The sequence below is a fragment of the Hypomesus nipponensis genome, chromosome 18 (assembly GCF_054491055.1).
Source record: "Hypomesus nipponensis isolate SF chromosome 18, ASM5449105v1, whole genome shotgun sequence".
NCBI classification, from domain to species: domain Eukaryota; kingdom Metazoa; phylum Chordata; class Actinopteri; order Osmeriformes; family Osmeridae; genus Hypomesus; species Hypomesus nipponensis.
The window spans coordinates 17,577,791-17,603,021 of NC_140378.1; the positions used below are offsets into that span (position 1 = coordinate 17,577,791).

Below are 25,231 nucleotides of genomic sequence, written 5' to 3' on the forward strand. Positions count from 1 at the left end.
GGCGTGAGCAGGTTGGTAAGAATTTCCCAGGTAATATTAAGTCTTATACTCTGCCCTCTTGTTTAATAATTAACTACACATAACAGGCAAAGTCCAAAAGTCCAAGATGGACAACTTCAGTTAAAGGTAGATAAGACAAAACACGGATTACTACTGATCAAAATCAAGCAATCACCACTAAATCTTTGAATATTTTCTTAGCAATGTAGATATTGGCAGTTAATCCAATGTAAAGAACACCGATTAAGGGTTAACAAAGCGGTTTGAATAATGGCATTCAGAGGGAGCATTGCCCAAAATCAATGTACGCATGCGCCACAATGCGGTAAAAGGAACCGAACAAACAACCTAGAAAGCGCATGCGATTGAAAACGCTATGACTGGCCACTGATCAACAGACATTTCTGGAAAAAAGAAACAAAGAAACTGGTCTTTTTCAGGAGAAGTAATGTAGACGCATTAAAATCTGTATCGTAGTTTCATGATTGATGGAACCTCTTGGAAGTGGTCTCGTTTCATCGAATCGAAATCTTCTGATTTAAAAGGAACTACTCAATAAAGTCTGCCATTACCTTTTGGATAGTACAATCTTCTACTAAAGCACTTTGGAATTACTTGATAACTAAATTCGTTTCTTGGTAATGCTCTTCTGGATTATAATGGATATATTTGTAGACCCCACTACTATTTCTTGCCGTGGAAGGAATAAGCGGGGAAGTAGTCTATACAAGTGGGATAGTGAAAACATAGCCTAATTCACAGTAACTTAAAATATACCACAGTATGAATATTTCTTGTCTGGTTACAAAACAAAACGTGTGCCAGGAGACGTTTGAGCTAGAAATGGCTAGACTACTTAGAGCCTTGATAGGGCGTTCCGTGAATTATATGTTTTTGCTGATTTTTGGTATAAAGTTAACATATTAAGCATTTTGTCGGTAGACTACACGACATATTTCATGATTCCTGTTTCAACAAACGATATTCGCATAGGCTACAGAAATGTTTTGAAAAAGCACTTTATGCCAATCATTTGTAAATCCATGTGTCTATCAAGTAGACTATTCAATCAATAGATTGTATTCGCATTGATATCGACTTATTGTTCCTTGTATAACGCCATTTTGTGATTTTGCAAGCATTAACATTTGTTGTCAGCCATTTTGCCCACTTCAATTCAAGCAGTCTTGCAGTCTAGAACACTCAAGGCGGTTATAAAATGAGACTAGAGGCTACGTAGTAGTTTTAAGGCCACCGTCCCCCCACCCCCCCCTCCTAAAACGGATGGACTACAAACAATGATGTTCATTACATAGCTAATTGCTGTGAATAATTGCAAGTATTTATTTGATTAAGATCTGTGTTGCAAAGCTCTTGAAGTAGCTTACATTGAAACACATTCATCAGAGAAAAATAATAAGGCAAAGCCTATAGGTGTGCCAAGGAGTACAGACAGCATCAGAACCAATGTGAAGACAGTGCAGTGAATTGAGCTGGTAGGTCCAACTCTAACGTTTGGCTAGTAAAATTGCCATATTATTAAGGTTTGCAGATATACTTTGTTTTTAGGTTTCAACACGTTTTCAATTTTTTTCATTTATATTCACATACGACAAATGTGTTGCCCACTGTGTACAGTTAATAGGATATCAGTCTCACATTGAATACAAAATAAACTAATAGTAGGCTGAGCTCAGACAGTTATCTCTTGTGGCTTGTGGTCTTTTGAATCCTCCAGTTTTCAGTGTCCGGTCTCGAAAACTGCTCATCTTCCTACACACAAACAGAAAAAAACTATAGAATTATACCACTTAAATTAGCAGGCAGTGATTTGTGACAGAATGGGCCCTTCATGCTCACCTGTGGTGTAGCCTCCAGGAGATCTGTAGTGGGAATCAGACAGCCTGCTTCACCCAGGAAGCACATGAATATGTGGAAAACATCTGCCCAGCGCCCGATAGTCAGCATCAGCACCATTAACCCCCCAAGACGCACTCCCACTGTGTTGAGAACAGCCTGCCCACTGGACTGGCGGTGCTGTTCCTCTGAGAGAAGCAGGGTTGGCATTAGTTTGGATGGTCCCCTATGAAGTCTATCTTTAAATACCAGGCTGTCTAAAAGTGAAACGTGTTAAACATCACAGGATCTACTTAAGTCAAGAACTGCTACCTGTTTAGGCTCACCTCCAATTTTCTGTCCTCTAACAGCCCGACTTCAAGCCCACACAGCACTACTTTTATCATTTGGGCTACAGTTTGAAAATGTTTTGTGCAGTTATCAGTCTCTCACCTTGCATGTACACTACCAGCAGTGTGTAGCAAATAGTCAGTGGTGTCCAGAACCTGAGTGCTTCTGAGGTAGAGAGGAAGTGTTTATTGATAACCGATATGGCAGCCACTGCAGCAACTGTGAACGTGATCACAAGGGCCTTGTTTAGAGATGGTAAAACAGAGCTGCCCGATGACAAGAGCGAAATGCACACTCCGCAGTAGCGCTGGGAGCTGTGGAGTCTGTACAGTCTCCTGACATGGAGATGCAGGCGCACTGCTTGCTTGGCCATGTAAGAGCTCAATGCTGCAGCCAGAAGCAAGCAGAGCCAGCGTTGTGCCGCCCCCTCGTGGAGAAAGTGGAGACTGCAGCTTAGCGCACAGCCAAGAGAGAATTGGCATTGAACGAGCTGCTGCCGCAGAAACGTACTTGACTCCTGCAGCGGGAAATTAAAAGTTGGTTTAAAAAATGACCGACATTTTAAAATGTGACATTCCAGAATCATAACACATACAACGTACTCACAGGCCCAGCAGTGAACCAAGCGGAGACTGCTCTGAGGGAAAATTCCAAAACCACAAGGGAGGTTACTCGAGAGCCCACAACAGAGATTATTCCTGTTAGGAACCAAAACTGAAGTGTTCCACCTATCCCACTTGTAACATTGCCTTGATGGCTAGATTTCTTCTGGCTTGATGTGTCTTCACTGCTGTCCTCGTTCCTGAGGAATGCGTGAAATACGAGTGCTTGAGTATTTTAGGCAAGGCCATTGCCATGCAAGGCTAGGCCTACTTATATCGTTGATAATAAAGTATGTTGATAATGACGTGGCTCACGGAGGCTGTCATCAAGTAGGACTACATGAATGTAAAACGCGTCTGGTACACTTGGCAGGAGATTTTAGTAGGTCATGTATCCTATTATTGTGTATACCTAACCAGGGTAACATAATACAGACCAACTTTATAGGCTAAATTGAAAGTGTCTCAGTATTTGTGTGAACATTAGTAACTGACCTTTCTGACTCCAAGAACAAGTGAACTCTCAAAAGGTTGCATAGTATTGATATTCCACATGCGCCCACAACTCCTGAATAAGAAAACAAAATTGGATTGACATCACCTGTGACACACGGCACTTTCAGTTGTTGACAGCTTGTTAACAATTGTTAGAACACCTGGAGCATAGTATTACAACAAAATCTCACCTTGAAGTAAACTCTCCAGAGGATTTGCGTCCAGCGTAAGCCATTCCGGTAAATTCGGGAGAAACGATGTTATAAATGAAAACATTGTTACTGTCTGTCCACGTTTCAAAGAAATGGTTGACCATTGGCCGTAGGTTATTATTGGGTGTGCGTGAGTTTCGTTTTAAATTCGACACAAAACAAACGATTTAAACTATAGCCTAATCAAAACTAGAGGCTATTTTCTTGTTGTAGGCTAGTTGGCTTAGTCGGGAACACCTGGTTTACTTTCTTGAATCCTCGAATGATGGAACTCTGGGTTTGCTTGTGTCCATAGGCTACTACTTTAAATCAGCGTTCAATCCATGATCTGTGCTCTGTTTCAAAGGTCATTTGACAGCGTCAACCCAGTGAGGCCATGGCCATGCCGACTCTATAAAGTGTTAAATTTCACATAATCTACCTGTGCTTAAGTAATCCACGCATACTTTTAAAAAAAATACATTATTTTTTTTATTACGTCAACATGTAGCCTAAATTAGTATCATTATTGAAAACAGTTAACCCGTAAGTATATCCTTGTGCCATTTTCAAGTATAGAAATCAATAAATAGAAACATTCATTTGCATTATACTGTTTTGACATTAAACGTGTTGATAAAATGCAGCAAGTGGGTAGAATACAGAGATGTCACTGACTATTCTTTAGTGTCAAAATGGTGCTCTCTTAAGTGCAATGTAGATAGCCTATTTTATATTAATAGAATAATAGTTTTAGTTTTCACTTACAGTAAATACTTTGAACAATGCCCTCTTCACAAAGATTATCACATTTAGTTGCTCATTGAGTATGCTTGTGCAATTTATGAGGGAGATGGGGGTCAGATGGCTTAGTGGTTAGGGAGTCGGGCTATTAATCAGAAGGTTGTTGGTTCAATTCCTGGCCGTGCAAAATGACGGTGTGTCCTTGGGCAAGGCACTTCACCTTACTTGCCTCAGGGAGAATATCCCTGTACTTACTGTAAGTTGCTCTGGATAAGAGTGTCTGCTAAATGACTACATATCATGTTAATGAAAATGTAGACAGTATAACTGATTCTTGATGATTGTTGAGGATTTCAAGTACGCACATCTAAAATATTCTTAAACTGAGAAACAAAATGGAATGTCAACATCAGCCATCATTGTGTTGTAATGTTCTTCAAACGCTTTGTTTTCCTGTGAACTAAAATGGTTCTTCCAGTCTCCGACTTCTCCTGTGAACACACAACAGCGCACAGAATGAAATGTGGTCAATTCAATATGTGTAACCCTAGAGCAATCCCCACAAAAACAACACTCACCCTTCCTTAAGAACTCTGAAGCCTGACGATCGAAGATGGTCTCTGGTATTGTAGAGTAGTTGGCCATGGGGTTTTCTCGCATGGCTGCAAAGGTCGTCATTTGCATGATGTTGTCAATCAGCTGATCTGATATCATTTGTCCCAGGAATTCAGATATGCGACGAATCTCCTTAGCAGGGTCCTAATTAGCAAACAGAAGAGAGCAGAACTATTTAAATCGCTGACGATTTAGTTGTTTACATGGTCATGTTCTTCTTTAAAAAGGAGACGTTTGTTTTGAATTCTCCATAAAAATTCAAATAAATACTACTTTACCTTCTTCATGTCCTCAAAGAAAAGGTAAAGGATTGGCTTGTTTTCTCTTTCCCTCCAGTAGCCTTTCACATGCTCGTACCAGGAGCCCCACCCTACTGCACAAAAATAACATTTACATACATTGAGTCATTTAGCAGACGCTCTTATCCAGATTGACTTACAGTAAGTACAGGGACACCTAACCCCTAACCACTCAGCCATGACTGACTTAAATAACATAATTTATCAACATCTAAAGAAATAAATATAACAAAAGAGACATAACCAGTGATGCTACTGTCAAGTTATTAAGTGTTTGGAAAACTCACACTGTCCTTTCATGAACTTGTGCAGATACTGTGGCCACGGCCCGGGCTCAGGCTGAACTAGATTCATCCGATCAAAATGAAAATATGACACCACGTTGTCCTTAGCGTTGCGTGCCACGTAGATGATCTTAACAGATACATAAACATGTTGTTTAAATTGATGTATATGCTGTTGTCTGCATCGTTATGTCATTCCTGAAGGAGTACTGCGCATGTCGAATATCGTTTCTCACCTTGCAGCCTGCGTCCCAGAATGTTTTAGGAACAAGCTGGATGGGAAGATGAGTCTTAATGACACGAGGTGGTTCCATCTTCTCTAACTGTGTAATCCCTACAGGTGAGAAATAAGATCATGCATGATTATACTATGAGGGGGGGGGGGGTGTTTATCAAACCATATGTTTATGTTCTAGCATTCATAACCATGCTACACCTAAGCTAACATAGGCATTGCAGATATAACACACCACTGACCAGAGAGAGTTGGATTCGGGGCAGTCATCTCTAGAAAAGGCATTCGAACATGTGTGGGTGCACGCCTGGCCAGCTCTGAGTCCCCGTGATTGAGGATCAGATCCACTATCTCCTGGGTCCATGTGGTTCCTGGTGTAAAGTTGATCACACAAGCTGTAACTTAAATACTCATCGCATATGTTGCATCTCCTCTCAGTTTGTTACATTTCCTTACCCGCTTTTGGATATGTGGCAATTAGCAAGTCCTCTGGGAATGCTTTGAATTTCTCAACTCTGTCCCAGTTTGTCACGATTGGCTCTAACAATGGTATTCCTTGAATCTCTTTCAGAGAGGAACGGGTCCTTAACTCTGGCTGAGCAGAGGCAAAATAGATTTCAGTCAATTATTTTAATTCTGTTAACAATAATTTTGGTCAATTAGCTTAAATCTAGTCCCAAGTAAGGTATGCTGACTATGATTGGTAGAGTAAGACTGGCATTTCCCATGCCATTGGTTGAGAACATTACTGGTAGCTCGGGCATCAAGTTTATAAACAGAGGTTACCCATTTGAGGATAACATATTGAATAGTGTCTTATTCGCTAATTTACGCTTCCCACATGACCACCGTGGTGACTTGATCAGACATGTACTCGTGGTAGTATCACTTAGTAGGCTACTGGTCTGCTTACCTTAGTTTGATCATTGTTTGCCATTTGATCTATTTTGTAAGTCGTTGCCAATTGCCGTATTTTTTAAGCAGACGTAAGCGGGTTTCGTGTTTAGATAGAAGTTTGTTTCCGTTTCCGCTGTTTTTGCCTCACATTACAAACTTACCTACTCACACCTTCATTGTCTCATATGACAGATTATCGCGTTTATGGCCGAGTGTAGTTGCCAAAACGTTCCACTTCGTAAAACATGGGTTTCAGACTTGTTATATTAGTTTGAGTTGCAACTTTGCTGGAAAGTACAGTCATGTGAAACGTATTATTAGACCTAGTCAAACTACTTCACTCTAGCTAGACTAACCTAGCTCTAATAATAAAGTAGATCGTTAGCCTGTTGTTTGTGTAGACATGAGCATGTATGGACATTTAATTGTGTCATCATATGTGTCACTTAATTAACCATTATCCATATAAATAAGATAATAAAGAGTTGGAGCTATTTATAGTTAAGGATAAGCTAGCCAACGCTCGTCTACTTACATTGCCGTCTCATAATGATGTCAGTGAAGCAAGGGGCGGATTTGCACGGAGCCCACGAGAGCAAACTCCCTAGCAGCGTGTCTGAAAGAATGAAACATGGATGATGAGGTTGCCGAAAGTTGGGAGGAAGCCGCAGACAGTGGGGTAAGAATTAACAGTTGGGTACAGGGGAATAGTAAAGTCTAGTTTTCCAAGCTTAAAAAAAACTAACATTTGGACAGAAGCTTTGACCAACGTCACCACATTTAGTCGTCTCATGCCATGGTTGCAGTCATTGTAGCCTGTTAGCGGTGGTTCAGACTATTTCCTGAAATGGAAACGTTTCATGTAAATTTCACTTTCGTCCCATCGGTCTTTTTTTAATTTGAAATGTTAAATTGGAAAGTCTCAAGTACAATGTATCTTGGAAACAAGTCACTGAGATTTTTTTACCGTACAAATGTCAATTCACATGTGAATAGTGGCTAGCTAGTAGCCATCTTGCTAGCTAACAAACGTTACTTGACCGTCTCGTGGGACTAGCTGTAGACTAATTCTATTTCAGGATGTAGACTGGGCCTACAAGGTAGCTAACTTGTACTTATGTAGCAGACACATTTCAGTATCTTACATAGACAAGCTAGGTAACGAGGTTGGTGAGCGGGGCCAGAAATGGAAGGCAAGTGAGACGATGTTATTTTTAGACATAGCTAGAGGTGCGTAGTAGCGTCTAAATTCACTTGTATTGGCGGTTTGCTCAAATGTACAGCAGGCTAGCCTAACTAGCTAGCTTTCGGTTCACGCTAAGATTCAATCATTACAGTAGCGCTAGCTTTGCTATCTAGCAGTGGTAATCCTGTCTGTGAAACAACTTGCAATTGATGGCCAGTTCGGTAGCATAGCTCGATTGGCTGGCGCGGGGGACTCCTATCTGGCAACAGGCAGGCAGAGCTAGCTTATCTATTGCATCTAGCTACTTAACCAACCAACTTGGTATGAAAGCTCCAGACAGAGCAATGAAGTTGGCTAGCGAACAACACGAGGAATTTAACAGTAGTCCAGATCAATTTGAACTAAAGAGAACGAGTTGACATTCAACTACGCAGTATAGTACGCTTTAGCTTGCCTATAAGGTCGTATTAGCTCTCCAAAAAGATGAATAGGGCGAATAATTTTCAACAAAATCGATCTTTTCTACAGATGGCCAAGGGTTCTACATGTGATTTGGGAATAATCTCTATCATTATGTTAGCTAACGTTGATAAGCCATCATACATTTGAATAGATAATCTATTGTTTTTGTCCCCAGTTATTCAGTGGTGCAAGTGTCCCTCAAGCCACCGTTGAGCTTTGCCACAGCTTGGCACTATCATCCTGATGTATAAATAACTTGAAATTGAATCCAACTCACCATAGTTCCCAGTCTTTTGCACCTGACCACCAGCACATTTCTAACAGTTTTCTAATGTGTTCTGATCAGACATTCATAATTCTTTTTTGAATGAAACACAGGAAATGGAAAGAAGATTAGAAGAGAAGCTTAGGATCAGCCAAAAAGAAAGGTAAGCAGTGGAAAAAGTTCAAACTATTAATCCGAGAGAACTCTTAACCGACCAACAGACACACAACCCCTTAGTAAACTTTTCCAACATCGTGTCCGAAGTTTCATTCGTCTCAAACACTCTCTACCTTTTTACCGAAGCATTTAACTAATTGTATCTCAGAAGTGTTTTACTACTTTTATTAGTTATATTATTGTTGCTATTTTAATTATGACTTTTATCACTTGTATTATTGTTTTTATTGATTTTATGTAAAGCACCTTGAGCTACAATTCTTGTATGAAATGTGCTATATAAATAAAGTCTTACTTACTTACTCTTGCCCCATTCTGTGTCACAGGGTGTCCAGCAGCAACACTTCACATTCGCCGTTGAAGACGGCCATCGTGATCCAGGACGACTCCCTCCCCGCGGCCCCCCCACCCCAGATACGCATCCTGAAGAGGCCCTCCAGTAACGGGTCGTTAGGGTCCCCCTCGTCCCAGAACAGGCCCACGCCGCAGGTGAAGTCCTTGGCTCAGCGTGAGGCAGAGTACGCAGAGGCCAGAAAGAGAATATTGGGGAGTGCCTCTCCCGAAGAGTCGCCTCAAGAGAAGCCTAACATAGAAAGGTAAATCGGTTGATTCGCCAGATGTTGTCAGCGGAGCTAGTGCCGTAAATCTTGACGTGTAACCCCAGAGTTAGTGCTGTTACGATGCAGAGAACAAGCACATTTAGTGTAGTATGTGTGGTTACTGTTTGTCTGTGAAGGAGGATTAATGATTCGAGGATGGAAAGCATGTCAGTTCACACATACATGTTGTTTTTCTACCGCAGCTGCAGACAAGGGCGCACAAACTCTGCTCATCCTTTAGAGGAGTCCCGATCAAACAATCAGGCAGTCCGCCAACCAGCAGGGCCTGATGGCACACAAGGTTTCCGGCAGCACAGATAAGAGGGAGTGAGGCCATATAGCCATGGGGGAGTAAGAGGGCTGGAGAGGAATATCAAATGACCCCAAGGAAAGAGGCATTTATATAAAGAAAAAGGACTTCCTTCAGTGAGCACAAATGCATATCCCCTTACTCCCGAATCCCACTTTTTAATGTGGGTGGGATGGGAGGTGATGTAAAATGCATGGAGGTACTTTGTGTACATTTACAAAACGCATTCTCTCTCCGACCCCCCCCCCCCCAACACTGACACTGTGATAAAGGACATTTTTCTGGAATCGGCTCACTGTGATGATCCCTTTAAGAAACCCCACCGATATCCTCACCTTACCAGGTAGTTCTCTACTTCTCTCCTCATCTGGCACCAACGTTGCTGCAGGAAACCTAAGGGAATGACGAGTGTTTTGTCATGGATGCCTTTGCAAAAAGACTACTTGTTGCAGAGAAGGAAGAGACACCGAAGAGAGGAGTAGTGATCGGTCCTTAGCAAAGCGATAAATGGAAGGATGGCTAATGGTATCGTCTTGTCCTAGCAATAATACAGAAATATCACTCAATCCCCTGCCTATACAGCCTATATAGCCTGGTCAAACTTTTTGTATTTGTCAAATGTTGTCCCACTTTGTTTTACTTTTGATTTATATTGTTGGTAATGTTATCTACTTTGCCATTTATTTTTAAATTGAGGGTGGTGTGTGTTTTTTGGAAGTTTAGTTTTCTGATCAGTTCTGTTTACGATTTGTCTTTTATTTTTTTGCTTTTCTGGCGTCTTCCTTGGACTGTCCTGAGTTCTATTTAAAAGAGAAAAATAATTTTAAAAAGTGAACAAAATTATGAATTGACACAAGATTGCGGATTTCAATCCATTTGAAGCAGTTTTCTGCCTTTTTGTATGATATAGGTAGTAATGTCGGAGCAGTATTTTAATCCAAATAAACTACAACCCTTCAACTTTTAAATCATGCTGTAAATATTGGTTGTTTTGAATGCAGTCTTTTCAGATTGTACTGGCAGGAAATGGCAGGGTGGGCCAAATAGGGAATGAATTAACTGCTGTACCTTTTCGGACGCTTGTAAATCATCATTCACTGTCAGCTGTGTTCATTTCTTAATGTTCTTCACTGAAGTAGGAACTCAGGTGCTTGTGGAAGAGACCGAATGAGGTGTTCTGATTGTAAAGTCGTTGGGATTGATTACGTGTGTGTAGAGCCCATTGGCGCATGCCAACTACAGCACAAACTACAATAGAATGAGTTTGTGCTTATAAAAACAAGTTATGAGTCAAGGTATACCAAAATTCCTTCCCTGTGAAAAGTAGAGGATTTAATTTACAATACAAATGATTTGGAATTGGTATTTCACTGGAAGTAATATCGTTTTGTACCTTTTTAAATCAAACCATGTTTCCCGTAAACATGCTCTGACTCTGGAGGGTATTGGGCAATGGAAGATTGTTCCCCATGTCAGTATCTGAAACAGATACTGTAATGCTGTTCAATGTGTGAACATGTGGGGTGGGGGGGGGGGTCACATGCCCCTTGAATTTGTTCCCAAATGTTCCAAGAATGCATGATGTTTGGTATGAAAGAAAGCAATGGATGCCAGTCCAAGTTTATCAGGTGGTTAGATTCTCTGCTTGTAATCCCACCACTATACCAATGGTATACTATTGTGGAGAGGTTGGAACACCACTCCCTTGAGTGTTGTTTAGTCTGAAGTCTCTGGGTTGTTCAGCTGGGATGTTACTTGATACTCAAAATACTAAAGCAATGTGTTTAACACACGGTCCAGAATAGGTATCTTAATCTGACCTAGGGTAATGTTAATCAAGCGTCTATTTTTCATTTGAAGTGTTCAATAACATTTTACCCTCTGAATATTCATAGTTTTCTCAGTGTGATGTCACAATAAGCCTAGATGTGGTCATGGGTTAGCCAACTGACCATGTTAAGGCATGCACAGTGTATCAAAATGCTTTGAAATAGAAACTGAAAGTCTTGTTTTAAATTGGCTCAATTCAGGTAGTGCCTCCTTTTTTCGTGCCTATGGATGACCTGTTTTCTATGAGTGAAAAAACTATGAATACTTCATGGGGAGCCCTCAAATACTGTAAAGATAATTCTTGTAGTCCTCTCAGTAATGACAAACACAGCCAGCTGGGAGGAAGGGAAAAGATCTACAGGGTGTGATGTGCCCTGAGCGAGAACCTTAAACTGCCTGTAAATACTGATTTAATAAAATGATTTGTAAAACACTTTTTTTTTGCCTCTACTGAATAGGTAACTGTTGAAGGTGTTCAACTCTGGTACTCACAATTGGAAGTTTCTGTAAAAAAAACATTTGTTCCGGAATATTGACTTGCCCTTTCATTTGTGGCAGCAGTGCACCAAAGCTTTTTGAATCTCAAAACAATATATATATAAAAAGGCTTTATTAATATAATTTCAACACATGATTGCACGGTTAAAGCGAGTGGTACAATACTGCACATTGTCCATAAATATACATACAGTATAGTTTTGGTCCACAATTAAGCCTTGTGGGCGTGGCTCAAAGACCCGTGGCACTATGGCTGGTAAGACAATTGTCCAATTAGAGGCAAGGTGCTAGCTCAGGCCAATCACTGTGCACTGGGGTGAGGATAGAGATTGGTGCAGTGGGGGCCAGGACGGTGAGTCTGAAAGCAACACGTCTAGACGCTTATACAGTTTCTTGGACTCCCGGTTCCTTCTGACCACGCGCAGACAGCTGACCAGCCCTTTGTCTATCAGCACCTGCAAGAGAAAAGCCATTGGAACACTGATTTTATTTGAAATTAAGCATTTCACATAATTGGATGGACTTGGCCCTGTTTTCCCAGACATGGATTGAGCTGAGACCTAGAGTAAGATCAATTCAAAGAAGATTTCCATTGAAAACTTGGTTTAGGACAAGGCTGAATCCATGCCTGGGAAATTGGGCCTTGGAGTCCGGATCGATTTCTTAAATATTCAATTGGGTAAGAGTGATTTGTTGGCATGGATACCTCCAGGACGAAGCAGGTGAAGAAGTTCAGCGCAGCCACGGCAACCAGTAGAAGTTTGAAATTGATGTCCCGGAAATCATAGAGCTGAAGTATATTTTGAATAGCCAGAGGGGGGTACAAGACTAGCCAGTTCATCAGGGCGAACAAGATGAGGATTAGAATGAAGAAGACCACTGAAAAAAAACAAGAAAAACATCCCCACACTGCGTCAGTTGTCAGTAGGTTGTACCTTTATCCAGATTCTTTGCACAAATGTGTCCAAAATAGATAATTTCAAGTTAAATAAAATAATATTCAAAGTTAAATACAACGTAACATTTATAAAAACGATTTTGTGCTAGAATTAATGCACGCGACGCGCTCGCATTACTTGTTGAAGACATTACTCTCACATCTGACAGATACTTGGACCTGCCTACTGCCACAATTATAATTACAGTCTGTGAGAAACACTGAATAGCTTGAAGACCATTTAAAAAAGTTTGTAGAAACTCTCACCATTGTTATACAGAGGTTTCTTGTATGGGTAGCCTTTGGTCACCACCACAGCCATGATGATGTATTGGTAGCCCGACAAGGCAAACACACTTGTATCCTCCATGTTGGGTAAATTATCTGCCCCTGCTTTTGTTGAATTGAGAGGAACAAACCTAAAAAAATAAGGAAGAGTGCATGCAATTGTTACATTAACTGGATCAAACAGATGCGCTGTCTCTACATCTTTGTACGAGAGCCATTGGGGGAAAAAATAATGATTCCAAAAGTTCAAACGCTAATTGACATTACATTTATTCATTTAGCAGACACTTTTATGGGTAGGAATTTTAACAGGAGTGCTACAACAAGCTCTTTGGGTCGTACCAGTCCTGGGAGGTGGTGATGAACAAGGCCCCCAGCTGACCAAGGATGAGCAGACAGGTGTGCAGAAACAGGCTCACCAGGACGGGCAGGGCTAGCAGGCGAGCTGGAGGCCTCTGGGAATGCAGCACAGAGCTAGGCCCGCCCTGACCCATCACAATCGCGAGCAAAGTCACCAGGAACATGTCGACAAATAGGAACTGCAACTCGCCCAGGTTGGTTTTCACCTGAACGGACAAAATGGTGGAGGGAATCACATATACACACACACACACACACACACACACACAGAATTGCACGTCGACAATTTGAATAACGAGGAATGACGGACAACACAGCTACTCACGGTGTAGAGGATAAGCACAGAGCTGAACTGAATCAGGCTGTACAGGGCCATGTATTTGAAGAGACTGAAGGAAGTCACCAGAGAGCACCTGCCCTCCCTGTGGTCCGGAGCATGAAGGGGGCCGTTAATGGGACGTTTATCCAAATAAGTAACATTTAGTCATTTAGCAGACGCTCAGGGACATTTCCCCGCGAGACAAGTAGGGTGAAGTGCCTCGCCCTCAGCCTTCTGATTAATAGCCTGATTCCCTAACCGCTCAGCCATGTGACTAAGCACACAAATGTTAGGAAGATGTGTAGTGACCTGCCGAGTCGTTACCTGATGAGCAGGGGCACACAGCTGATGTTGTCAGACTTGGAGGTGAAGGGCGAGGCCACGGACGCCTCCGCATCAGACAGAGACACGCCCACGTCCGCCGCCCTCAGAGCCCCGCAGTCATTGGCTCCGTCTCCGCACATGCCCACGCGGTAGCTGCACACCAGGGAATGGAGGAGGGGGCGGAGGATGGGGAGAAGAGAGGGATTTGAACTCTTCTGCCTTTTCTCTGTACAATCACTGCCTTTGTTGAGGAAAAACTTATGTTCCCATTTTAACTGTGATGACATGTACCGAGACTTACATTTAGCAGACGCTCTTATCCAGAGAGACTTACAGTAAGTACAGGGACATTCCCCCCCGAGGCAAGTAGGGTGAAGTGCCTTGCCCAAGGACACAACGTAATATTTCACAGCCGGAAATCGAACCGGCAACCTTCTGATTAATAGCCCGCTTCCCTAACCGCTAAGCCATCTGACTCCCAGATAAAGCAGGTAGGTTTAACCTATAACTATAGACCAATGGTGCTCTACTGTTAATGCCTAAAGTACTTGCTGTGTGAATGTGGATGACGTTGATGTGGTACGTTAGTCATTCCTGACTACATACCACTAGACATCACTCTCTTGATCTCTTACTTTAGTTTCTGCAGCTCTTGCACCAGCTGTGTCTTCTGTTCAGGGGCCATCCGGGCGAAGATTGTGCCCCTCATCAACACCTGCAGTCATGACACATAACACAACAATACAGCAACTTTAGGAATCACTGTCTATGTCTGTTCTTCAGCAACACAATGCGTGTGTTGGATGAAATCACACATTACAATGTGAATAAATGAATATTATAGTAATATAATAGTAAATAGAAAGTAATAGTCTGGAGCAATACGTAACTGAACCAAGTACCAGTAATGACGCAAGACATGGATGATGCATTTTAAAAATTAGTTTACCTTTGGTAAGTATTCAGGGAAATGGTCACACAGGGCAGAGAAAGACTTGCCATTGATGGCCATGTGATAGTTCATGCCACTCTGGTACAAACCCTGAGTAAGAGATGATTGAAAGAAACAAACATGTACAAATCAGACAATAATTCTTTCTCTTTCCGGTGACCATGCCAGCTTATAACCTGTGCAACAACAAAAAAAGAAAAAAAAAAGCATCTAGTAAAATAAGACGTCTCCTAGGGGGCAACATTCCAGCTCAGAAGCTTCATGGAAAATGGCTGTAAAATGGAAGTTCCCACCATTACTGACGTAATCAGAGCTAAATAACTGAGGTTCTGAGATGAGATGATCACAAAGGCTGGCGGTGCCTCCCATACAGTCAAGCCCACAGAACTAATAAGCTGAGCCAAAACTCCCCTAAATCTCTCCACATACTCCTCTTGATTACCACTGAATTAAAATCAATGATTTCTAGTCTGACAAACCATGATGACAAACCTGTGATAAGACTTCCGCTGAGTTCTGGCTAGAAGTGGCCCCTCCCTCTCCAAGATGGAATCGCAGAGTGGGTCTTGACTCGGCTGTGTGGGGGGTGGCGTGGACGAAGATCACCCTCTCGTCTGAGCCAACCATCTCACAGCTCCCCGCCACGTTCACGGCCGTCAGAATGTTGTCACCTGCAGCGCCAACGAACGCAGAGCTCCTGAAGCTGTTTGACTACACTCAGATATACACTCATATCTACAGGTGAGCTGTGTGTGCCTTTGGATGCCAAGAGTTCACTTGCATACCTGTAATCATGACAGTGCGAAGGTTCGCTTGTCTCAGAGTTTTGATGACCTCTGCACTCTCGGGCTTCACCAAGTTTTTCATCACCAGTAAACCCAGGAACTGCATGTCTCTCTCTACCTCTTCTCTGTGGACAACCACATAATAGCATTAATAATAGTTGAAAGTAAACGATCCCGGAAACAAAACGCAGAGCTGAAATCAATAAAAACATCCTGGCTTTGCTCACCGTTCAATAGTCTTCAGATTAGTCTCCCGATCTAGGATTTTATATCCAAGGGCAAGCACCCTGAAGCCATTGCTGGCAAACTTCCGCAGCGTGTTTGAAAACTCTGCGGGCACTGAAACACACAGGAAACAGGAAGAGTTACATTTACATTTTACATTTAGTCATTTAGCAGACGCTCTTATCCAGAGCGACTTACAGTAAGTACAGGGACATTCTCTCCGAGGCAAGTATGGTGAAGTGCCTTGCCCAAGGACACAACGACATGCGCACCAGTCGGAAATCGAACTGGCAACCTTCAGATTACTAGCCCGATGCTCTACCCGCTCAGCCACCTGACTCCCCTCGACTCCCTTGGTTACACATGAAGCGGTAGGCTACGTGTCGGTAAACTCAGAACACCACAGGGTTCCTCTAGTCTCCCGTACCGCTTTCTCTCAGGCACAGACTGGCCACCATCTCAGGTGCTCCTTTGATGAAGGCCAGCCCAGTTTGTCCCCCCGGGGCCACTGTCACCACACTCATTCTCTGGAGGGAGGATGAGAACGGGTAGCGCCGCACAATAGCGGTGGTCTCACTGAGGGGCTGAAAGAGGAAAGAACAGAGGATGTCGTTAATGACCCAAGGAGAATCTAAACTATGTGCACTGTGGGTATAGAAAGTCACTACCGCCCCCTTTTTAAAATGTTCACCTTTTGCCGTCTAACAGTCTGAAAGTGGGGAGGGGAGTACTTAAAAGTCATCATTGACAATGCCTCTTTAAGATGTGTCCGCCAAGGTAAAGATGTTTCTCACCATGGCTTCAGCCTGGAGTTGATGGGAAGGCGGTCTCATCACCGCCAACACCCTGTGACCTCCCAACTCCTCTAACATCTTCTCATCTCCTTCTGGCTCTTCCAACTCCTGGAACAGAGGCAGGCGTTAGATCTGTGGGCTAACACTGCCCACAAGCACACATATTTGCCACAGATGACAAGCAACACCGTTGTTCAGTATCAACTCGGTTACATTTACATTCAGTCATTTAGCAGACACTCTTATCCAGAGCGACTTACGGTTAGTACAGGGACATTCCCCCCGAGGCAAGTAGGTTGAAGTGCCTTGCCCAAGGACACAACCTCATTTTGCAAGGCCGGGAATTTAACCAATAACCTTCTGATTAATAGTCCGACTCCCTAACCGCTCAGCCATCTGATCCCCACGACAAACGCTGCCCCACAGCTGTGCAGCTTAACATTTCGAACTTGTCTCACCCATCCAGTCGACTCAATCATCTTGAGCTCCAAAGGGTCTCCCAGGGGCTGGCCCCCAAGCAGCACCACACTGTGGCAGCAGGCCAGGGCAGACAGTAAGGGCCCCGGGGGAAGGAGCTGGGGGTCTGGGACCAAGTCAGAGAACCCGGCCCCTCCGCCCTCCATCACCCCCCACACGTCCAGACCCTCCTCCGTCAGAGTGCCAGTCTGAAGGCATGGAACAGAGAGGGGGAGAGAGAGAGGGACAGAGAGAGGGAGAGAGAGAGGGACAGAGAGAGGGAGAGAGAGAGGGACAGAGAGAGAGGGACAGAGAGAGGGAGAGAGAGAGGGACAGAGAGAGGGAGAGAGAGAGGGACAGAGAGAGAGGGACAGAGAGGGAGAGAGAGAGGGACAGAGAGAGGGAGAGAGAGAGGGACAGAGAGAGGGAGAGAGAGAGGGACAGAGAGAGGGAGAGAGAGAGGGACAGAGAGAGAGGGACAGAGAGAGGGAGAGAGAGAGGGACAGAGAGAGGGAGAGAGAGAGGGACAGAGAGAGAGGGACAGAGAGAGGGAGAGAGAGAGGGACAGAGAGAGGGACAGAGAGAGGGAGAGAGAGAGGGACAGAGAGAGGGAGAGAGAGAGGGACAGAGAGAGGGAGAGAGAGAGGGACAGAGAGAGGGAGAGAGAGAGGGACAGAGAGAGGGACAGAGAGAGGGAGAGAGAGAGGGACAGAGAGAGGGACAGAGAGAGGGACAGAGAGAGGGAGAGAGAGAGGGACAGAGAGAGGGAGAGAGAGAGGGACAGAGAGGGGGAGAGAGAGAGGGACAGAGAGAGGGGGAGAGAGAGGGACAGAGAGAGGGGGAGAGAGAGGGACAGAGAGAGGGAGAGAGAGAGGGACAGAGAGAGGGAGAAAGTTGGAGCGCAAAATGCAACAAAAAAAAAACGTTCCGTCCACGTTAGTCACGCCTGTCCCGTTTCAACTCACCTTGTCGAAGCAGAAGAGGGAGACCTTCCCGCAAATGTTGATGCGCGGGGGGCTGATGCAGAACACCCCCTGTTTCTTCAGCCGCCTCTGGGCATAGATGGTTCCTGTGGTGATGGCGGCAGGCAGGGCGGGGGGAACAACTATGGTCACGATATCCAAGACCCTGATCAGACGCTCCCACCACTTAGCCTACACAAAATGGATTGTATTTTTAGCTGTTTTGGTGTTTTGGTGCGTAATGATAATAATAATAATAATAATAAATTAATAAAGGAAATGCGCCCTTTATGCACTCGAAGCGCTACAGTACAGCAAAAATGTGTTCTAAAACATAATATACAATAACAATAAGAGCAGACAATTAAATTAACAATTGAAATATTGATTAAAAAGATATGTTTAAAACAAATTATTATAATAGTGAAACAAAGGTGCATTTCTGATGGAAACAGGTAGTGAGTTGCACAGTTTAGGAGTGGTGCATGAGAAAGCCCTGCCACCCATGGTTTTACATTTGCAGAGAGGCTAGTACAGAGTGATAGAATCAGCTGAACAAAGAGATCAGGAGGGAGAATGAGGTGTTACCAAGTCACAAATGTAATCTGGGGCCAGCCCCATACACTGCTTTCAAGGCTAACAAAATCAAGCATATACAAATAATAAAAGCTGTCAGACCATTTAATCAAATATAACTTTATGGCCAATAATTAGACTCACGTTGGTTCTGCTTAGGACCACAGAGCTGTATATTGTGCCCATCAGTGCTGAAACAGAACAATATGAAAGTTTACTTTAAAGCCATGTAATTCAAGTTTGTGAGTCATCAAAGATGGCAATGCTCATCAGCAGTTCATAAAAAAATTCCAAGACAGACTTCAGATCACATGACTTAACAAATAACCCTCCTCTTCCCCTTGTCCTTCCATGTCAGTTCTTACCCACAATCCCCAGGATGAGCAGGAATTTGGAGGCATCTTTGTAGAAGTGAAAGTTAATTGGCTGGGGGTACAAGATGGAGCTTACTAGGTCACCCTTCGCTGTGAAGAACCCTAAAGTACAAACACAATAAAGATGAACAGAGAACAAACAGTAGGCAGAAACTCACACTTAACAGTCAACCACAATTAAAAAAAAATTCCCTTCGGAACTCAAATGTTAACTTGTGTCTGTACGCCATTTCTCATATACAGTACAAGTTATCTAGGTACAGTCCACCTAAATAAGACACCTTACCTGTGTTTGTAACAACAGCGATGACCCCTCCCCCACCTGGCCCCGCCCCCTTGGCCTGGATGAGCTGCGTGCCACAGTACAGGGTGTGTCTTCGCTGGACCTCTGGGTTGTACCGCCCCCCGCCAGGAGGCAGCGCAGTCTTCATCACAGGAACACCCTCACCTGGACACACAGGGGGCAGGGGGAGGGCGTGAGAGGAGGTCTGTTCAACCCCCTCCATTAGAGGAAGTGGATGAACAGTTGTGAGTAAAGACTGGGCTGGGAATATCATGTGAGAATTTTGTGTGTTTGGATTGTAGACATTGGTCTCAGTTAATTTGTCACATCGGTTAAACAGATGTGATTGGACACACGAGTCAGTAAAGAAATGTTTCCCCTCATCCTACTATGTCAGGTCAAAATGTCTGCACTATAACCAATGATTACTGTGCATGACCGAATATATCCTGCATGACCAACATACTGTGAATGATCATATTCTGCATGGCCAACATACTGTGAATGATCATATTCTGCATGGCCAACATACTGTGAATGATCATATTCTGCATGGCCAACATACTGTGAATGATCATATTCTGCATGGCCAACATACTGTGAATGATCATATTCTGCATGGCCAACATACTGCGTATGATCATACTCTGCATGACCAATCATACTCTGCATGCCTTGGTCTGCATCACCTGTAAGCATGCTCTCATTGACCAGGCACTCTCCTGTCAGCAGGGCGGCATCACAGGGCAGCACCAGCCCCTCCCGGGGGATCACCAGACAGTCCCCTGGGACCAGCTCCAGCGAACTCACGCTCTCCTCCTCCGCTGGAAGGAAAAGAATTACACTCATAAGGCTCCGTCTCGTGTCTCTGGAAACCCACATCCCACATCCTCCCCCGTGAGCATCTGCCCTAACTGGCTGTGTGGACTCTTGGGGTGGAGAAGGAAGAGTGTAAACAAAAGATTGAGTGAGAAGAGCATGACTCACCTCCAAGGCCCCTGCGCACCGTGACGTTGCTTATAAGGCGGGCCATGCTGCGGAGAGTGCTGCTTTGCTGAGGGAGAAACAAAAACAGACTTGAAATCGATCACGCACCGGACTGTGTCACGTCTATCAGAAAATAGGGAATGGAGATTAAAAGTTTGGACCTTTTAAGCAATCACACAGCAGTCACACAAATGAATTAAGTGGCTGTAGGAAGTACATAGTTCACTGTCTCTTACCCTGCGTATCTCGTAGAGAGAGATACTGATTGACGCTAAGGAGATGACCAGTATGCAGATGGCGTAGTAGTAGTATTGGTCTATCATCCATAGGGTTACACTGAACACTTGGAACATGTAGAATGGGTTGAGGACCTGGACAGATCAATAGAGGGAGAGAATAAAAGAAAGGCAGGTACAGCATAAGAAGGTGTCCCTACTTCTGTCGATTTACAAAAGCATGTACATTTACTAAATCAAATATAGGGGACAAAACATGATTATATAAAAAAGGAAAGACTTCACCTCACCACTACACCTCTTCCACATGTTAATAGCACATCTGACTAATTCCCCTCACCTCCTCAAGCAGCAGTTGCAGATAAGACTTCACAGGTACATCTATTAGGTTGGAGCCATAGACCTTACGCCTGTAAGAATAAGAGGCTGTGGGGGTTAAACAATGGATGATAACAGGGGGAGAAGAAAAATGAGGGTAGGGTAGGGTAGGGTGGGTCAACCATACCTCGAGCTCTGCTCCAGGCGACTAAGACCCTCCTGGTAACGGTGAAGGTCACCACACGACCAGTCCTCATTGAGGACACTGAAAAGGAGGAGAAACTCAGAAACTTTGGAGCATTCTTTCAAATCTTGATGTTATTATAAATAAGAGGCAGCAAGCCATTGACACGAGGTTAATTGGGCGCCAGGGCTTAAAATTAACAGCGTCCCATCGTCCCGGGGAAAATGAAAACATGTTTGGGACAGTTCCACACAGACTTGATGTCTGGTATAGTTCAACACAGACTTTAAGATGACTGAGGAATGATAGCCAATAAAATATTAGAAAATATTTTGGAAAATTTTGAAACTTTCTTTCAAAACTTTAGAAACGTATTTTTCTAAACATTTTGAAAACCTTGGGACAGTTCATTTTGCACTTTGAGACGGTACTGGGACAGTGAGGAAGTTGCGGGCCCTACTGGGCGCATGACTAGATTTGCTTGGTTATCAGAACATACCATACTTTGGGTAGTCTGTAGCACATACTCCATTCAAACAAGTATCATCAAGCAACTTGCAGTTTTAGTCCATCCATCATCAACCCACCTAACCCGGCAGAAAGCTCCTTTCCTGGCCACCCAGATGTACCGTAGACCCTCAAACAGGTAGTATCGCAGCAACACTTTCTAAAAGACAGCAAGCAAACAGCCAAAGAGCAAAGGACACATTAGGTCATATTAGATCTGAGCTGATCCTTGCTCCTGCCTGAAATGATACGGCCCATTCTCTCACCTCTTCTTTGTGTAACTGCACGTTATCTCTCCATTCATTCTCCTCCATCTCTCCCCCGGCTTGCTCCACACTGCAACGCGAAAAATTAACAAAAGTGAAGAACACTATACAATTGTGTGTTCTAGGAAAACAGAACAAGAGTCTTTGCAGTTCTGACTCTTATTGTACGGTTAAGTATGTGTAAAAGTGCTACAATGCTACAAATTTGTATACACTGCCAACCTGCCCTCCTCCATCTCTTCTGTGAGAACCTTCACCACATATTGTTGGCCAAAACTGTCCTGAGAAAAAGAAAAACACAAGAATACAAAATTAACAATTGCCTAGCCTCCTCACACAGTAACTGCAAAAGCTACATAAGCTTATGCACACACATTAAATCATATCTAACTCCTCTTTCTTTGGCTATCTGCTTACCTTTAAAAGAAGAATGTCTGCCATGGCTGGTGGGCAGGACTGGCAACGGCAGCGGACACTTAAACGCGGGCGCCATCGAAACACGAGCAGGAGCAGGCCGAGCGACAACACGGCCCCGAAGCGGCACAGCCAGACACGCCAGCGCACCCACCTGTAGCCCTGAACATCCTGGGAAAGAGATACATAATCAGTCTGTGATTTCATGAAATACAGATTTTATAAAGTGTTTTATTACCAAAACTATTTTGCTCGTAAATACAATGCAATATAGGCTACAATAACTTAGTAGGCAGCCTACTGAGTTACAAAATACTCCAAGGCACTCTTTAGAAAATAATTTAAATGCCCCTATTATCATGGCAGGGTCCAAATAAACATTTCCTTCAGAGCCTAAAATAAACCTAAAAAAATGGTCTTCATCAGGGAATCAAAACTTGTTGTTGATGTTCCTACTTCATACCTACCATGTGTGACTCAGGGCGGTGGTGGGGGTCTCTTGGACACGGAGTGGGAAGCCCGCTCCGAGGCTCCTCCACAAAACCTTTGGAACATCATAGTGATTAGATATACTTCTAAACCAAAAAACTGCAAATGCAATCAAGCGTGTATACAACTGCGCATTAAATAACACATCGTTTTAGTAGACATATCGCTAATCCATAAAACAATATAATTTAGATTTGTGGGAAGTGCAACGTGTAACCTATCAATCCCTGAAGAACAATCAAACTTCCGGGTGATGCACATTAAATACACGTAAATGTTGTTCTAGAGATAGACATACATCTTTCAATAATATCTAATTAGATACACTTTCTTACCGTCAATGCGAATTCATTGATTTATATCCGAAACTGGGATTAACCGACGTTCACGTTCACTTCTCTTGTGGTATAGCCGCCTGTCTTAAAAAGGGTACGCCTGTGTTTACCTTCCTGTAAACCTATCTCCACCGCATCCACCTGACCGAATCCTATCCAGGTGGGGCTTAAGTTTGTGTCTCATTTAAAATATTTCGGTTGGCTGACAAACGAGTCAATGTAATTTAAATATGTCTAACTTTATTTGACGTTGGCATCCAGTAGGGGGCCTAAACACTTAACATACATTTTTTTAAATCACTTCTGACCAACTAAATTACAACTGGATCAAGGAGCCTTGTCTTTGTTTGGTATGTTTTAAAGCCTCAGGCATAGTTTGGAACTTCCAACTTCATAAACACCCAGTACCAATGCCACACCATCAATACATCATTCAGGAGGAAAATACAGGCAGTTTAATGTCATAGTGATGAAGATGGCCTCAACTTTTTCAAAAGCAATTTAGGATCTACACCAATAGGCCTTTGGCATGTTAAAGAACAAGATGATCTGTATTCACTGCCTAAATCTGAAGTTTATTTTGTGAATGTGTGTATTATACAACAGTTTACCAGTACATTTATTTTTTTGTGTGTCATTCTTGTCTGGATAACTTACCATTGATTTGTAACTAAAGGAAATGGAAACGCTGAAACTCTAAGTGCATGACAGTCATCTGAGCCGAAAAATCCGTCCTTTAAATATTGACCTCAGCAAAATATCCGATGCAACTCCATCAGACACAATCTGGCTCTCTGCTCTCTTTTTCTCTTCCTCTTTGATGTTTTCAACAGGGAGCTATTTCTCCTTCTCACACACATGACCCACTATGGACAGTTCTGAGAAATAATGCCATTCTACTAATTGTGGCTGGCAAGACGTGGAAAAACTAGCCAAAGGAGCATTCAAAAGTCAGACTGCTCTTTTGGTTTCGATAAAATGCATGACAAAACATAAAGATGACAGATATGCAAACAGCACTCCACCAAATGGAAGAACTGGGTTCTAGACATATCAAGGACAACAATGCAAGAAATGCTGAACCACCAAGCAGTTATTTTGTGAATTGTAGCCATCATGATAAAAAAAAAATATGTATAATTTAGCTCCATGTGATATTGTAAATATAGATACAGTTTTACACATACCAACAGTATTTGCAAGATTCAGATCAGACAGCTAACAGTTGGCTAACAATAATATAGCCTACCGATTGACAAAATTATGGCTAGTCATATTTGAAAGGGGATTTTTCCATTACTGTACTCCTCAAACTCACCATTTATGTCCATTGTTTAGTGAGACTGGCTTTGCATTTCAGAACAAAAGTGTCCAGTCTCCCTGGTAGAGACACAGCTTGGCCATGGCAGTTACCCGCTACCTCTCTGATTTATCTTGATGTGACACTAGCGCCAGCATTTCTACGGAAAGCCGTAAGCGTCACATGTCTCAGTTTAACCTCCTTGCTGGGATTCCCATACAGATGACAGTGGTATTATAGTGACAGTTACTGAGGTGGACATGTATGAATCTATGCGTAAGTTCATCATAATATTCCCTTCAAGAACCAGTGAATTTCGAATACAAAGTTGGTCAGTTTGTTCATTTGAAAAATATTGAGTCAACACAGCTAATATTGTGGTATTTTTGTTCATTTAAAAACTTTGTAAGTAAAATGTGTAATATCCACACATGGTTGAGGTAATATGCGGTTGTCTAACATAATAACATTCTTAAAAATTGCCTTTGTTCTCTTTTTTACAATACATTTGGCAAGACACAGAAAAAGTTATACAGTTCACATCATTTTTTATTGACATTGAGTTGTTTAAATTAAACAAAACCAATGATGCATTTGTTATTTCAAATAATTAATTGATATGCACTTAAATAATATTTACAAGTTAAATCATATTTTGTCCATTGTCCTCCAGCATTATCAATG

At 42.9% G+C, this 25,231-nt stretch overlaps 4 protein-coding genes across 10 annotated transcripts; 1 reads left to right on the forward strand and 3 right to left on the reverse strand.

Annotated features, from left to right (window-relative positions):
• Positions 1–1,320: 1,320 nt before the first annotated feature.
• tmem82 (transmembrane protein 82) lies at positions 1,321–3,839 on the reverse strand. Its single transcript, XM_084679046.1, has 6 exons — positions 3,476–3,839; positions 3,285–3,357; positions 2,794–2,989; positions 2,290–2,704; positions 1,861–2,045; positions 1,321–1,773 (listed from the first exon to the last, which is right to left on the reverse strand). The coding sequence occupies exons 1-6, from the start codon at positions 3,558–3,560 to the stop codon at positions 1,702–1,704; spliced, it is 1,026 nt and encodes a 341-aa protein (XP_084535172.1). The 5' UTR covers positions 3,561–3,839; the 3' UTR covers positions 1,321–1,701.
• A 113-nt stretch (positions 3,840–3,952) lies between these two features.
• Positions 3,953–7,429, reverse strand: sult1st5 (sulfotransferase family 1, cytosolic sulfotransferase 5). Of its 5 annotated transcripts, none has more exons than XM_084679555.1 (8): positions 7,296–7,421; positions 7,085–7,165; positions 6,109–6,247; positions 5,895–6,023; positions 5,654–5,751; positions 5,421–5,547; positions 5,113–5,207; positions 3,953–4,978 (listed from the first exon to the last, which is right to left on the reverse strand). In XM_084679555.1, exons 4-8 carry the CDS (start codon positions 5,935–5,937, stop codon positions 4,598–4,600), a joined length of 744 nt encoding a protein of 247 aa, XP_084535681.1. In that variant the 5' UTR covers positions 5,938–6,023; positions 6,109–6,247; positions 7,085–7,165; positions 7,296–7,421; the 3' UTR covers positions 3,953–4,597. The 5 variants fall into 5 exon arrangements, with proteins under 5 accessions (XP_084535681.1, XP_084535679.1, XP_084535682.1 ...); XM_084679553.1 differs by lacking the exons at positions 7,085–7,165; positions 7,296–7,421 and adding an exon at positions 6,566–6,654 and having other exon boundaries at positions 3,953–4,710; positions 4,798–4,978; XM_084679556.1 differs by lacking the exon at positions 6,109–6,247 and having other exon boundaries at positions 7,296–7,429.
• Positions 7,033–11,811, forward strand: szrd1 (SUZ RNA binding domain containing 1). Of its 2 annotated transcripts, none has more exons than XM_084679557.1 (4): positions 7,033–7,228; positions 8,576–8,625; positions 8,966–9,235; positions 9,442–11,811. In XM_084679557.1, exons 1-4 carry the CDS (start codon positions 7,181–7,183, stop codon positions 9,557–9,559), a joined length of 486 nt encoding a protein of 161 aa, XP_084535683.1. In that variant the 5' UTR covers positions 7,033–7,180; the 3' UTR covers positions 9,560–11,811. The 2 variants fall into 2 exon arrangements, with proteins under 2 accessions (XP_084535683.1, XP_084535684.1); XM_084679558.1 differs by lacking the exon at positions 7,033–7,228 and adding an exon at positions 8,057–8,442.
• A 160-nt stretch (positions 11,812–11,971) lies between these two features.
• Positions 11,972–24,698, reverse strand: atp13a2 (ATPase cation transporting 13A2). Of its 2 annotated transcripts, none has more exons than XM_084679548.1 (29): positions 24,566–24,698; positions 22,891–22,967; positions 22,427–22,594; positions 22,232–22,290; positions 22,010–22,079; positions 21,824–21,903; positions 21,240–21,317; positions 21,075–21,144; positions 20,735–20,869; positions 20,499–20,565; positions 20,201–20,335; positions 19,515–19,676; positions 19,220–19,330; positions 18,999–19,045; positions 18,282–18,470; positions 17,319–17,525; positions 16,861–16,968; positions 16,494–16,650; positions 16,069–16,180; positions 15,842–15,966; positions 15,549–15,727; positions 15,054–15,146; positions 14,740–14,819; positions 14,105–14,257; positions 13,787–13,883; positions 13,444–13,667; positions 13,081–13,232; positions 12,583–12,755; positions 11,972–12,331 (listed from the first exon to the last, which is right to left on the reverse strand). In XM_084679548.1, the coding sequence occupies exons 1-29, from the start codon at positions 24,576–24,578 to the stop codon at positions 12,164–12,166; spliced, it is 3,489 nt and encodes a 1,162-aa protein (XP_084535674.1). In that variant the 5' UTR covers positions 24,579–24,698; the 3' UTR covers positions 11,972–12,163. The 2 variants fall into 2 exon arrangements, with proteins under 2 accessions (XP_084535674.1, XP_084535676.1); XM_084679550.1 differs by lacking the exon at positions 24,566–24,698 and adding an exon at positions 23,248–23,491.
• Positions 24,699–25,231: the final 533 nt, after the last annotated feature.

Coding starts and splice junctions, on each gene's coding strand:
- tmem82 (XM_084679046.1), bottom strand. CDS start 3,560: ATGTTTTCATTTATAACATCGTTTCTCCCGAATTTACCGGAATGGCTT. Junction 3,358..3,475: donor TCTGGAGAGTTTACTTCAAG/GTGAGATTTTGT, acceptor TTTCTTATTCAG/GAGTTGTGGGCGCATGTGGA. Junction 1,774..1,860: donor TCCTGGAGGCTACACCACAG/GTGAGCATGAAG, acceptor GTTTGTGTGTAG/GAAGATGAGCAGTTTTCGAG.
- sult1st5 (XM_084679551.1), bottom strand. CDS start 6,589: ATGGCAAACAATGATCAAACTAAG. Junction 6,248..6,565: donor CAAACAATGATCAAACTAAG/GTAAGCAGACCA, acceptor GCCTCTGCTCAG/CCAGAGTTAAGGACCCGTTC. Junction 5,208..5,420: donor CAAGTTCATGAAAGGACAGT/GTGAGTTTTCCA, acceptor ATTTTTGTGCAG/TAGGGTGGGGCTCCTGGTAC.
- szrd1 (XM_084679557.1), top strand. CDS start 7,181: ATGGATGATGAGGTTGCCGAAAGTTGGGAGGAAGCCGCAGACAGTGGG. Junction 8,626..8,965: donor AGGATCAGCCAAAAAGAAAG/GTAAGCAGTGGA, acceptor TCTGTGTCACAG/GGTGTCCAGCAGCAACACTT. Junction 9,236..9,441: donor GAGAAGCCTAACATAGAAAG/GTAAATCGGTTG, acceptor TTTCTACCGCAG/CTGCAGACAAGGGCGCACAA.
- atp13a2 (XM_084679548.1), bottom strand. Junction 17,526..18,281: donor CCCTCTTCTGCTTCGACAAG/GTGAGTTGAAAC, acceptor CCATGCCTTCAG/ACTGGCACTCTGACGGAGGA. Junction 12,332..12,582: donor TCACCTGCTTCGTCCTGGAG/GTATCCATGCCA, acceptor TTTCTCTTGCAG/GTGCTGATAGACAAAGGGCT.